The sequence below is a fragment of the Heteronotia binoei genome, chromosome 21 (assembly GCF_032191835.1).
Source record: "Heteronotia binoei isolate CCM8104 ecotype False Entrance Well chromosome 21, APGP_CSIRO_Hbin_v1, whole genome shotgun sequence".
NCBI lineage: Eukaryota > Metazoa > Chordata > Lepidosauria > Squamata > Gekkonidae > Heteronotia > Heteronotia binoei.
Window position 1 is genome coordinate 50,278,854 of NC_083243.1, and position 13,251 is coordinate 50,292,104.

General features: G+C 40.2%; 2 protein-coding genes across 3 annotated transcripts in view; one reads left to right on the forward strand and one right to left on the reverse strand.

Moving 5' to 3' along the window:
* Positions 1 to 8,103, forward strand: part of SNW1 (SNW domain containing 1) — a 24,499-nt gene extending 16,396 nt beyond the window's left edge. The window contains exons 9-14 of one of the 2 annotated variants that reach the window (XM_060262692.1): positions 776 to 892; positions 1,161 to 1,302; positions 1,779 to 1,875; positions 4,290 to 4,407; positions 5,902 to 6,068; positions 7,432 to 8,103. In XM_060262692.1, coding sequence (XP_060118675.1) covers positions 776 to 892; positions 1,161 to 1,302; positions 1,779 to 1,875; positions 4,290 to 4,407; positions 5,902 to 6,068; positions 7,432 to 7,630 — 840 coding nt within the window. In that variant the 3' untranslated portion in view covers positions 7,631 to 8,103. Of the gene's footprint in view, positions 1 to 775; positions 893 to 1,160; positions 1,303 to 1,778; positions 1,876 to 4,289; positions 4,408 to 5,901; positions 6,116 to 7,413 lie in introns of both variants that reach the window. The other variant, XM_060262693.1, reaches the window with a different exon arrangement.
* The window catches only part of SLIRP (SRA stem-loop interacting RNA binding protein), a 5,708-nt gene continuing 487 nt past the window's right edge, over positions 8,031 to 13,251 (reverse strand). Inside the window, exons 2-4 of the mRNA XM_060262695.1 lie at positions 10,040 to 10,098; positions 8,809 to 8,916; positions 8,031 to 8,174 (exon numbers count right to left, since the gene is read on the reverse strand). Coding sequence (XP_060118678.1) covers positions 8,100 to 8,174; positions 8,809 to 8,916; positions 10,040 to 10,098 — 242 coding nt within the window. The 3' untranslated portion in view covers positions 8,031 to 8,099. The remainder of the gene's footprint in view (positions 8,175 to 8,808; positions 8,917 to 10,039; positions 10,099 to 13,251) is intronic.

Sequence of the window (13,251 nt, forward strand, 5' to 3'; positions counted from 1 at the left end):
AAAGTACAACTTTTGCTGTTCCCCCCTCCTGTAGTAGCCTCAATTGGCTGCCCAAATCCTGTTTCTGTGGGGGGCTGTCCAGGAGCAGGATTTTGGGAACTGCTTTTGAGCTGCCTTGGGAAGGGGAAATCATGCTCCAATATGCCACTGGATCCATCCCACTGTAGATGAGAAGATCAGCAATCCTGAATGTTGGGAGGATGACATGGAAGAGAAAAGAAAGATGCAAGCTGCTGTGGGTTTGTGTACTGTATGTATTTTAGCTCTAGCTTTACTTGTTTTAATAATGGTGTTTTGGAGGGTGGTTAATGGTTTTAAACTGTGATTTTACTATGAATGTTTTAATTTGTTAGCCATGTTGGTGGCCCTTGTGAGAGCAGAAAGGCAGATTATAAACTTGGTAAAATTAAAAATAAAGGAAAGAAGTATTTAAACCAATAACCCATTCAAAGTCATGATCCAGTTATCTAGTTAATTACTGGTTGAGGGAAGTACTTTTTTTTCCTGAATTTACTGCTCATCAGATTTATTAGTCTTGAGTTCAGTTGTTATGGGGTGGGGGAGAAGTTCTCTATCCACTTTCTCCACCCCATTCATAATTTTCTAAACCTGTCATTTATAATAATCTTTTTTATGAACTGAAAGGCCACAGACTCCTTTGCATACAAGCAGGTTCACAGGAGCATGGTAGTGACAAGCGAGGGTTGGGGGCAGCTCTCCTAGCGCACCACATCCATTTCTGGTGACTAAATGTCTTATCTGCTTTTCACTCCAGGGTTACACCATTCCACTAGACAAACGTCTGGCTGCAGATGGCAGAGGACTGCAGACTGTTCACATTAATGAAAACTTTGCCAAGTTGGCTGAGGCTCTCTACATTGCTGACAGAAAGGTCAGATTTTTGTTCTTCAATGTGGGACTTTCTGGATAATTTATTTCTGTAGAAGAAATAAGAGCAGAAGCCCTGTATCTTTTAGTCAATGGCTTGGGGACATAGAAGACTTTGACAGTAGGGTGGTATGGACTTTGCATCAAAAGGCATCTGGCTGCTTGGGATCTCTGAGTTGTGGGCATGGTTTTACAGTACCGCTTTTAGCAAGAAGCTCCACAATGAATTCTGCTGGTTCTCATGGTCTTGCTTTGTTCTGAATCTTGTGCAGGCTCGTGAAGCTGTAGAGATGAGAGCCCAGGTGGAAAGGAAGATGGCCCAGAAAGAAAAAGAGAAACACGAAGAGAAACTCCGTGAAATGGCCCAGAAAGCCAGGGAGCGAAGAGCTGGAATAAAAACTCACGTGGAGAAAGGTAATAGCCCTTTTGTCTTCCTTCTCTGTCTTCATAAAGATTCTAGAGATGTTTAAAAACTTGGGTTTCAAAAGTTTAATGTTCTTTTTGGGAATACAGTCAGGGTCTGGAGTTGCTGAGAACTGTTTTAGTTTCTCCTCAATAATCTGAAGTTTTGCATGCAGGGTGCTCCTCATACATAGAATGTTTAATTGGAAGTTCCACATTTCAGTGGTGCTTATTCCTAAGGATGTCTATGATTGTGACTTTAAGTGACATTTTCAATGACATGTAACTGAAATTCTTAATTTGTATAAGTTTACATATGCATATCTCCATATGTAAGTACATATGTAAAATTATGAGGTCAGGAAAAGCCACTGGAACCAGTATTTGTCTTCTGGGCATTGAATCCAGTTGCTGTCTGATATTGATTACTAAATAATCCGTTTAGTGTTGGCTGTACATAATTTTGAATCTTTAATATACCCATGCAGAGGATGGAGAAGCTAGAGAACGTGATGAAATCAGACACGACAGGCGGAAAGATAGACAACATGACCGGAATCTTTCCAGAGCAGCCCCTGACAAGAGGTAAGATTGGGAAAAGAAGTTGTTCAACTGGCAATACCATAGACAAGGAAGGTTAGGGTATTCTGAAGTAATATACATACAGAATGAATCCAACAAATATCCCTATTACTGGCTTTTTGCACTACATTAGTGCCAAACATATATTCCTGTATCCTAGAGACTTCTTAGAAAATAAGTTGTGGCATACCTCTGTGTCAAGAGAATGATAGAAGTGTACCTTTGAAAATATCAGCTCATGCCTTTGCTACTGTTAGAGTGTACCCCATGTCCTACATTGCAGCTGGTGGGCACAATGGCATACCAAAATAATTGGTGTTGCCTAGATAGCTTTATTGTACCCTTGAACCTTGACTGGCTGAGGAGTGGGAATCTTGAAAGGAGTATGCTGCATATCTCCATATGTAAGTGCATCCTTATTGCAATGGAGAGCTGCCACATGGACACAACTGCTCCTCCTCCCTTGTTGCAGCACTGTCTAAGCTTTTCCCCTGGCTCACTCTGTCTCCACCCTTGGTGGCAGCCAGACAACCTAGCCATCTCCAAACTCTGAGGAACACATTCTTTTCTCTCTTTCCATGCAGAATCTCAAGCAATTGAAAGGGGAACAAATCTCATTTAACTGATTGATTTCAGTCAATTTTCCCATTTGTAATTCATACATTTGTCAGAGCAAGCATGCTTCCTAGCTGATTGCTAGTACAATCACTACACAATACAGCATTATACTCCCTGAAACAACATGCACAATTTCTTATCATGCAACCCATCTCTTTTGAATAAAGAAACTATTTATTTGCTTGGAGGCAGTGGGGCAGTTGTGAAATCGATTAAAAGGCAGGGTCACTTACCTGAAGCCTAAGGCCAGGATCCAAAGTATAAGGATTTGTTCCATAGACTTGAAGATGTTATAGAGACCATTGCAAATTGCTTTTGAAGTTGAAGGGAGTTTTAAAGGCCTTTTGATAAAATGGGAGTACAGGGCTAGCTAGTCCAGTCTCTTCAGATCTCAGAAGCTAAGCAAGGTCAGCCCTGGTTAGTTCTTAGATGAGAGACCTTCAAAGAAGTCCAGGGTCACTACACCAAGGCTAGCAGTGGCAAACCACCTCTGTTCCATCTGTTATTTTGAAAACACTATAGGGTTGCTGCAACTTGATGGCACTTTCCACAACTACCAGATTTTGGAAAAATAGGAAAGTTGGCTTCCACTGGGCCAGAGGAAGCATAGCATAAGTGCCAAGAAGCAAGGGCTGATAAGCACTGCACAGAACATTGTTATAGTTCTTGGGTACCCATCTCAGTTTTTTCAGTGGCTCACTGAACCTCCATGTTTTTCTTTTGAAATGGAAAGTAGCATCTGTGCGGTTCCATTCAGTTTTGCCACAGTAACATGGTACAAAACCCCTGCTGTTATTCATAGTGTCTAAGTCAGGTATTCTCCTATTGGTCTGTCTGTTAAGTCAAATTTAAGAGACTGTTCTCACATGTCAGTTTTTGAAGTGATTAGTACTAATGTTTATAGCACCATATTGTTAATGTTAATTTTAATAATCTGAAATTGTTTTAACCATGATTTTATAAGTATAACTGATGTATAATGTTATTTTATGTTGTGAGCCGCCCTGAGCCTGCCTCGGCGGGGAGGGCGGGATAGAAATAAAAAATTATTATTATTTATTATTATTACTTTAATTCATTTTAAAGCAGATTGTTTTTTAAAAATTTGTATTTTAAATTTAAGGGTTTTTTTAAAAAAACAAAGAAACACCTAACCATGGAGCCTTATTTGAACAGAAAAAAAACATGTTCTACTGGAGAAGGGCTGTACTAATAGAACAGATTAATAGGACCCAGTTCCATTTTCTGATATATATAAAATATGCCATCAGTTGTAACACAATGAAATAGACATCAGCTATTCAACAAGACTAGTTTTTTAAAAAGGCTAGATTGTGGGGTCTTGTGTGAGGTGCTTAAGTTTTGCCAGCATTTCCCAAGTCTTTGCAAATAGAAATGCTGTATGCCCTTGACAGTGGAGTAGGGATATAAGGCATAGTATTCCACTTCATACCATCTGGGTTCTTATTCTTGACAGTCAGCTGCAAATGCTAGGTCTATCTGGCTGCCTATTCCATTGCCAAGATGCCACAGAACATAAAAGTTTCAGTATTTTCTGTTTCAGACATTTTATCATATCCTGGTTTCCCAGAGAAATACTTGCAGAGTAAATCAATTTGTGCTGTTAAGAATAAGATCATATGCTGCGTCTCTAACACATCTTGCTGAAACATCAAAGGACTACTCTTGACATCTTTATTCTGAATACATATAATCAGGCAAACAGTATAAGTAAGTTTTTCTCATTAAGATTTTTATACCTAGTGTTATTTTACTCCATCTCAAATATTTTAATTTAGATCAAAGTTGCAAAGGAATGAAAACAGAGATATTAGTGAAGTTATTGCCTTGGGTGTTCCTAATCCTCGGACATCCAATGAGGTCCAATATGATCAGAGGCTCTTCAACCAGAGCAAGGTAAGCAACTCCTTCATGTACATTTGTGGAGCTATGATGCAGAAAATTTTAATAATTCCTGCTGCTGGGCATGAGTAATGAATGCTTAAAGTTATGTTGTAAATCCAGGAATGTCTTGCCAAAATGTTGATGCACCCACATTTTCTTTTACGATTTCCCAAGCAATTCATTATTCAAATCTAAGTAACTGTGTGGTGGTTCTTGCAATGGAACTCTGTCCATAACTGCCAACAAATCTTAGAGCTGTTTGGGATGCAAGCTGTCTGTTCATCAAAAGTGTTCAAAGGAAAGAAATTGGGCTCTATACAGACTCAAAAAATCCAAACGAGGATTGCTCATGACATTAGAAATAGGTCCTTTTCTCCTTGCACATGAAGAATCTCAAGAATTCAGTCAAATCGTCCCAGAGTGGAGAAGCGTGATGGATAGCTGGCAATACCAAGCCATTTTCCAGCAGGGCTTCATCAGGCGCAAATTCTGGGACAATTCATACATTCAAACAAACTCACTTTGAGTCTTGCAACAAGGTTGGCACCTTCTGAGTGGTGGCTTGATGTTTGGAATAATTTATTTTGATACTCTGAGGGAAGGAGACAGGCAGGATGGGTTGGTAATCAAAGGATGTATACATTAACATAGGTATCACACAAAAGGAATCAGGAGGGGGTCTTGGAGACAATCAACCAGATGTTGCTAGTTACCTGTGAGAATAGATACTTCATCTGATGGGATCCTTTTATCATTGCTCCTATGGTATGGGGGAGGGGGAATTGTGACAGGAAAGCCCTTGAGGATGCCCTTTGTAACCATAGCCAGAAATCCTGTTTGCAGCCTTGTACTGGTTGACTCAGCCTTCCATCCTTCCGAGGTGGGTAAAATGAGTACCCAGCTTGCTGGGGCAGGGGGGAGTGTAGATGACTGGGGAAGGCAATGGCAAACCACCCCGTAAAAAGTCTGCCATGAAAACGTTGTGAAAGCAACATCACCCCAGAGTTGGAAACGACTGGTGCTTGCATCTTTACCTTTTTACTGGCTCCTTGGCACAGGCATAGAGTGGCTCTCATTTGGCCTGTCTTTTGGAATTTTTGATCGAGGTCAAGAATGAGGAACCCAGCATTTCGGGGTGTTTCTACGTTAGGCAGCACCTCTGAGCTACAGCTGGGTGTCATTACAGTTTTCCAATACTTTCTGTAAAAGTTTGGCTGGTCTGTTTTGATCTTCACTAATTCTCTGCCCTCATTCAGAAAGTAACTGATAGTAGCAAGTTATATATGAAGAATATTGAAGGCATAACATATAGTGTAGGGAAGTAATTGTGTTGCAACATCAGTGGCATGATTTTGGGAGGGGCAAGAGAGTGCACCAGTGTGGTGATACTCAAAAGTGAAAAAAATGGAAGCTTCAGGGAGCTTTTCAGATTCTGGTTACAAATCAGTGGCACGTAACTGGTTGAAGTTCAGTACAGAATTGCTGACCACTTTGGTGTTTTTCCAGGGTATGGACAGTGGCTTTGCTGGAGGAGAAGATGAAATTTACAATGTCTATGATCAGCCTTGGAGAAGTGGTAAAGACATGGCTCAGAATATCTACAGACCCAGTAAAAATGTAGATAAGGACATGTATGGTGATGATTTGGAGGCACGAATAAAATCTACAAACAGGTACATATGTTTACATGAATTTTTCAACGTTTATAAAATGATGAACATGAAACAGGAAAATGGAGGTTTGTTGGTGGATCTTCTCTCCCTCCTTTCTGCTAGGGGTTTTGCAAACAAGCACAGTGCAGGAGTGGAGTCCAAGCAGTGAATTCACTGGGCTTCAAATGGCTTTTGCAAGCCATGCCACAACTCACAAGTTTAAATACATTCTCAGTTCACTCTCTGGAGTCTGCCACGCAGCTTTAAAAACCATTTATAGGGAATCCCTTTAAATGGTTTTTGCAGTATAGCTTGGAGAATGCATTTAAAGAGATTTAAGAATGCCTTCTCGAAGCCCTGCTGCTGGCACTAGAGTGCCTGCTGAAATGAACCACCTGGGAGGTTCGTGAATCATAAACCGGGCCGAGTCCTAGTAAAGAGTGAATAGTGAGGTTGCCAAGTTTGCAGATGACACCAAACTATTTAGGGTGGGTAACATAAAAATTGATTTTGAAGAGTTTCAAAAGGATCTCAGGAGAATGGGCATTAAAATGGCACATGAAATGCAATGTAAGCAAGCATAAAGTGAAGCATATATTGGGGCAAATAATCTTAACTGATCTGGCAGCAACAGACCAAGAATGGGACCTTGGGTGGTAGTGGACACCTTGATGAAAATGTCAACCCATTGTGTGGCTGCTGTGAAAGAGGCAAATTCCATGCTGACCATCATTAGAACAGGAATAAAGAATAAAAATTGCTCCTGGCACTGCCCTTATACAAATCCATGGTGAGAACACACATGGAATACTTTGTACAGGTCACCATACCTGAGAAAAAAATATTGTAGAGCTTGAAATGGTGCAGAGAAGAGCTGCCACAATTATTGGGGGGGGGGGCACTAGAGCAGCTGTCCTATGAGGAACAGTTAGGGTGGTTTAGCCTAGAAAAAAGACAAGGAAGGGGAGACATAGTAGTTTACAAAATTATGCATGGTAAGAGTGAGTAGGGAGTCTCTCCCATAATACTAGAATCTGAGGTCATCTAGATTCAGGTTGGAGTATTTCTCCACACAGGCTATATAGCATAGTCATGGTTGCCAGCTTGAAAGGCTTTAAAACGGGAGTGGACAAATTCATGGGAGGAGTACTGGGCTATCATTGCTTACTAATCATATGGATAATTTCTTCTTTAAATCAGTTGTTGGGGAGCCCAGGCAGAATGATAGCTGTGGGCTTCTTCAAGATAGTTGTTGAACACAGTGCTGGACTAGATAGGCTTTGGTCTGATCCAGTATAGCTGCTCTTGTTAATCTCTCTCCACACACACCCTGTTATTTACTAACAGACTACTAGATCTACTGTTTGCTTCTTGTCTGTTACAGGTTTGTTCCTGACAAAGAATTTTCTGGCTCAGACCGCAGACAAAGAGGTAGAGAAGGACCAGTTCAGTTTGAGGAAGATCCTTTTGGCCTGGACAAATTCTTGGAGGAAGCCAAACAGCATGGGGGTTCGAAAAGGCCTTCTGACAGCAGCCGTCCTAAAGAACATGAGCATGAAGGCAAGAAGAGAAGGAAAGAGTAAGGATTTGTCCTCCTGGATAATGAAATTGGATTTAAAATTAAAGCAGTCTTTACCAGCTGACCACCCTAAATTGTGGATCCAAAGCACCATAAATCTTCTAGTGGCACCTTACACAAAGAACAGAAGGGAAAATTGGACCATTCCATGATACATTCTGGACTTTAGCTATGCTATTCCCCTTTCTCTGTATACTGGTGAAGCTCTATGCTGTTGTTTTAGAGTGAGATTATAGTTCCTAATAAACATTGAGTTCTACTTAAAACTGTTTATTCCATCAGATTGTACTCCCTATGTACATAGCTTATTCTAATGTACTTGGCAAGAGGGAAGGATGTTGTGATTTGCTGTTACTCTGCTGTGACTGTATACATTTTTGACTAAAGAAAACAAGCAATTCATGTGAGATGACTACATATCCGTACGTTTATTTTGGGTTCTTTACATAACAGTAAAATGAAGTCTCCTTCCTTTAACTGTTGTCAGCAATTCTTCTGTCTGACCGTTGGTGTGAAAAATCTCTTTTTCTTTGAAGTTTAACATCAATCTGAAAAACACACAACAGAAACCAGATAATCATTTGAATTCTAGGTCATACTCAAAGCTGCCAGATCGTTATGGACATGATTCAGCAGTCATCTACAAAATATTATTCCTCTTCTGTAGTAGTAAAGAATACATAAAACAGCCTATGTGAATTAACATTACTCTAAGTACCTTACCCCACAACTACATCGAGTATTGTGTATGGGTTTCTAACACTTCCTTCCATGAGCTGCACACTGATTATGTGGTGCAGGGAGTGCAATTTGGCCAGCTGGATGTCATTACAGCAGTATCTAAGTGGCCAGGATCTTACTAAGAAATATGGATAGCATTTGAAAACCACTTAGTTGCCACACAGTTCTGATAGCCTTCTTGCATTAAAGGTTATTTGAAGCCCACCCCTACTGCAGCAATGCAACCAAGTGGTGAGGCCAGGCTTTGACAGCCAGATCTTTGTTGTTAACATAAGCCAAAACTTAGTTAATAAACGACTGGGAAGACAATTTACGAAATAAGGTTTGTAATGTACAACAAGCATGTAGATCTAGTAACTATACAGAAATATGACTGAACAAGCTTCTTCGATGCTATTTCAAAAGCAAAAGAGAAACAACCATGGCACCACAAGCCTCTACCTTAACTCCGTCCAGGGTATGATTTTCTTTCTGCAAAGCATTCTTTAGGCCTTCTTCTGTACTAAAACCAACCCAGCAAATGCCTTTGTGGAAACCTGTTTCTTTTACCTAAACAGAGACATAAATACATAAATTTCAGCTAAGTTCCACTTCCAGACAATACTGACGCCTAAATGGTCAACTGCCCCTTCAATGTAATGGGAACACTGCCACCTGCTGTCCTGACAGTAATCAGGCTAACAGTATAATTATGACTGAAGAAGGCAGACTCAGACTTCAAGCTCAGCAATTTAAGGTATCTAGGAAGTGCTGCTTGACACCCTCAATTTCCAACCTCAAGCCAGCATGCAGAGCAGATGGTATGTGGCAAGGATTAAAGTGCTGGCTCTTCTCAAGAAAAACTAGCTAATTGCATCCTGATCTAAACAGGCAATGGAAGGAATATGAATGAAATAATTTTCCAGAAAAAGTGGCTTCATCAGAGGAACAACTACTAGGTCTTGTGATTGTTTGGTGGTAGGTGCTGATGATTACCCACCTCCCTTCCCCACTATTTTCAACCCCCAAGGTTGCTTTATATTTTTGAAAGGAAAATTGTGTGAATTTTATATGAGATGGAACACATATCTGATTTTATTTACTGCTATGCAAATAGAAACCCTCAAATAAGAAGTAGCCCTTGGCTGCAGATATGATGTAGGAAAAAGCAAGTAGAACAATAAATTACAAGGAAGCAAAATGCAGTGCGTAGTGTGTAAAGAGAGTTCTACTATGTATGCAAATACAGTTCTGATGCAACAAAAATAATACTGTGACTAATAGTTTGACATACTATAGGCTTTTCAAATGTATTATCTTTCTATTTTCAAAAAGTAATTTGTGTTCAGTATGAAAGCTGGCTGTGTTATCTTCGATCATTTTTGTCCCCCCCCCCTTTATATTTAATCTATTGTTTCATACGATCATAATTTGCATAGGCAACTAAAATGTGGATTTGTAAGCCAGAGTAATGTGGCATGAGTTACAAAACAGTATTAATATTCAAAATATTAATAACTTCAGTTAGGATTAATTTGTTTCCAAGGTGGATTTTTTTTTTGAATTGTTAAATATAATACTAACTCTGCTATAAATAAATGATTGATTGGTCTGCCAATCAGCTTTCTGCCTAATCTAAGCTGAAATGCTACGTGAATCTGAGTCAGAAAACTCAGAGTAAAAAAATACTTACAAATGGCAACATACACTTTCTCACAGCACCAAACTGGCTAAAATATTCTCTTACTTCATCTGCCAAAAACAAGAGAAATGGAATCATTTGAGTAAAGGCTTTGCACTTTATATTTCTCTCCAAAATATTTGCACACAAAAATGAAAAGGTTAACAGAATTATGTAAAAAAAGAAAAAGTCATCTAGCCAAAACAATACACATACCCCTTATTTCCAGAAGTAATTATTCAAACAAGCTTTATGTACCAATTTTATTTTTCTAATTATCTTGCTATTAATCCTGAAGGGAAAAAAATCATCATTATCTTAAGAATGGAGCCCATTGCTTTAATGAACATACTTTATTCACATGTTCTTGGTTCAGAAGTATTTTTATTGTACATGAATATGTGAAAACTTCAGAACTGTGTTCAGATGGGTCCTCTCCCAGGTCATATAGGCAAATCATTTACAACACTGGGCTATATGTGGAAAACCTGTTAAGATAACAGGAGCCTCAACCAAGATACTTCCTCTTCGTCTAATTTATCTCAGAGCTGTACAGCAATGACATCACTATGTGCATTGTGGAAGAAGGCCTGAATACAAACATAACATGAATTTTTCTACGAGGAAAAAAAATGTCACATTACATATTACTCCATTATTGGATCACATTCTTTTGACTCTGTTGTTCAAAACCAGTAATTGTTTCAGAAATATCTTTATTTATTTATTTATCTGGGATTTATATCCCACCCTTCCCATCGAGTGGCTCAGGGCGGCTTACAACATATGTAAAACTAACATAAAAATAAATTACACTATAAAATTAACATTTCATTAAATAATTAAAATCCAACGTTTGTTATAAATGTACATGTCGTTAAAATCAGACAGCGGTCGTAAAGCTACACTGTATTCAAATTCAAATACTGATTCGGTATACCGTCTTCAACATTTCGATGTTCCATATTCGATATTCAGTAGTCGGTATACAAGGATACAAGGCCGGTTAGTTGTGGGCCAGCCGGAAGAGGGTTGTCTTACAGGCCCTATCAGAAAAATGACAAGCACTGTGGAATTTAACAGACTAAGTGATTTAGTGAATTCTAAAGCAGTCTCATTCTATATCATTCCGAAAATGTAGTAACAATTTTTTGTTTTCTTCTAACTATAAACTCATCAATGTGATGTAGCCTTAGAAGGGCTGGTTACAAACCACTGTCCTGCCCCTAACTAAATTGGACTACCTTGGAAAATAATTATGTGTTCACAATGCCTCATACAGATTAAGAGCAAATATGATGTATGTATGAGGCTATGAGAAGACAAGTAATTGGTAAGGACAATGCTAAGAAAAGTGGAAGGCAATAGGAAAAGAGGAAGACCCAACATGAGATGGATTGAGTCAATAAAGGAAGCCACGGCTCAAGACGTGAGCAAGATGATTAATGACAGGACATTTTGAAGGTCATTAACTCATAGGGTCACCATAAATCAGAACTGACTTGATGGCACTTAACACACAAGATGTAGTGGTTAATGCGAAACTAGGACTGCGAAGAACTGGGTTCAGATCCCACTACACCAAGAAGCCCCCTAGATAACCTTCAGCGGGATGGTCTCTCTCAGTTTATGAATCAAGGAACTGACCTCCTTGCAAAAAGAGTAGGTTAAAAATGGAAGAGGTAGATTTCTCTAATCCTTACAGCCAGTGTAAGACAGCCTCAGCCTAATCTCCACGCCAAGTCTGTGTGAATAAAATGAGGGCAACAAGACCTGGCTTTTATACTCTGTTTTTCACTATCCGAAGGAGTCTCAGAGCGGCTTACAATTACCTTCTCTTCCTCTCCCCACAACACCCTGTGAGGTACACAGGGCTGACAGAACTCTGCGACTGGCCCAAGGTCACCCAACTAGCTTCATGTAGAGGAATCAACTACTGCTGTTCACTAATACACCACATGGCACAAGTGATATACTTTTGAGAAACGGGGGGGGCAGTACATGAGAGATCTAAAATAGACATGTACTTTGTAAAGCAGGTCTATGCAACAGATCTGATCCTATCCCATTTGAGAGCCAGTTTGGTGTAGTGGTTAAGTGTGCAGACTCTTGTCTGGGAGAACCTGATCCCCCATTCCTCCACTTACACCTGCTGGAATGGCCTTGGGTTAGCCATAGCTATCGCAGAAGTTATCCTTGAAAGGGCAGCTTTTGTGAGAGCCCTCTCACAGCCCCACCCACCTCACAGGGTGTCTGTTGTAGGTGGTGGGGAAGGTAAAGGAGATTGTGACCGCTCTGAGACTCTGAGTTCAAAGAGAAGGGTGGGGTATAAATCTGCAATCATCTTCTTTTTCCTACACTGTTCAGCATTTAACATCAGTAGTTCTTAGTGTTAGTCTTTTTTCCAGAAGTACTTCTGTTAATGAATACAGGTATTTTAGTCACAATGAAAAAACGGAGTTAAAAAAAAAAGACAGGCTTGCCTACACAGCCTAAGAATACTAAAGAAATCATAGAATGCAGGTCCATCAATGCTTTTTAGCCACATTGCTAAATGGAATCTCCGCGTTCAGAGGCAACAAAAGGGGTAAGAGCTCTGCCGTTCTCCAAATCCTAGGGCACCTGTTTGGCCACCGTATCAACCAGAAGACAAGACCAAACAGACCCGTGGTCTGATCCAGCATAGCGGCTCTTACGGAACCGCGGTTACGAGAGCGTGATAGAGGCGTTCGGGCGTCAGCCTCAGCTCCGGAAAACCCACGTTCAAATCACCACTGTGCCATCAAATGCACTGGATGACTTTGGGCCACTCAGCTTAACCTCCCTCACAGGACTGTTGTGCGGGGTAAGATAAAACCGTGTGCATTGCCGAGTTCACTGGACGACGGGTGGGACAGAAATGCACTAATAAGAGTCTGCAATAGTTCAAATATCTCTAAACAAAACAACAAAAAGTTGAAGCCCAATACTCGCTTCCATTCGGTTCGTTTGTTACCCCTATACTTTGAAGTCTTTGATGCGGTGGGAAAACCCGCAAAAGACGTGCGATCCCAGCATCAAGTAGGGCGGCAGAGCATCGGAGGAGACGCCGATAACGTGCGACAGTTACTGCAGTGCACCCTAAGCCCGCTGATAGCCTGGAGTCAACCCCACAAACGACTACACTACTAGGCTGCAAGAGCCACGTAACTTTCACACAGAAAGAGAATAATCGCTCTTCCGCT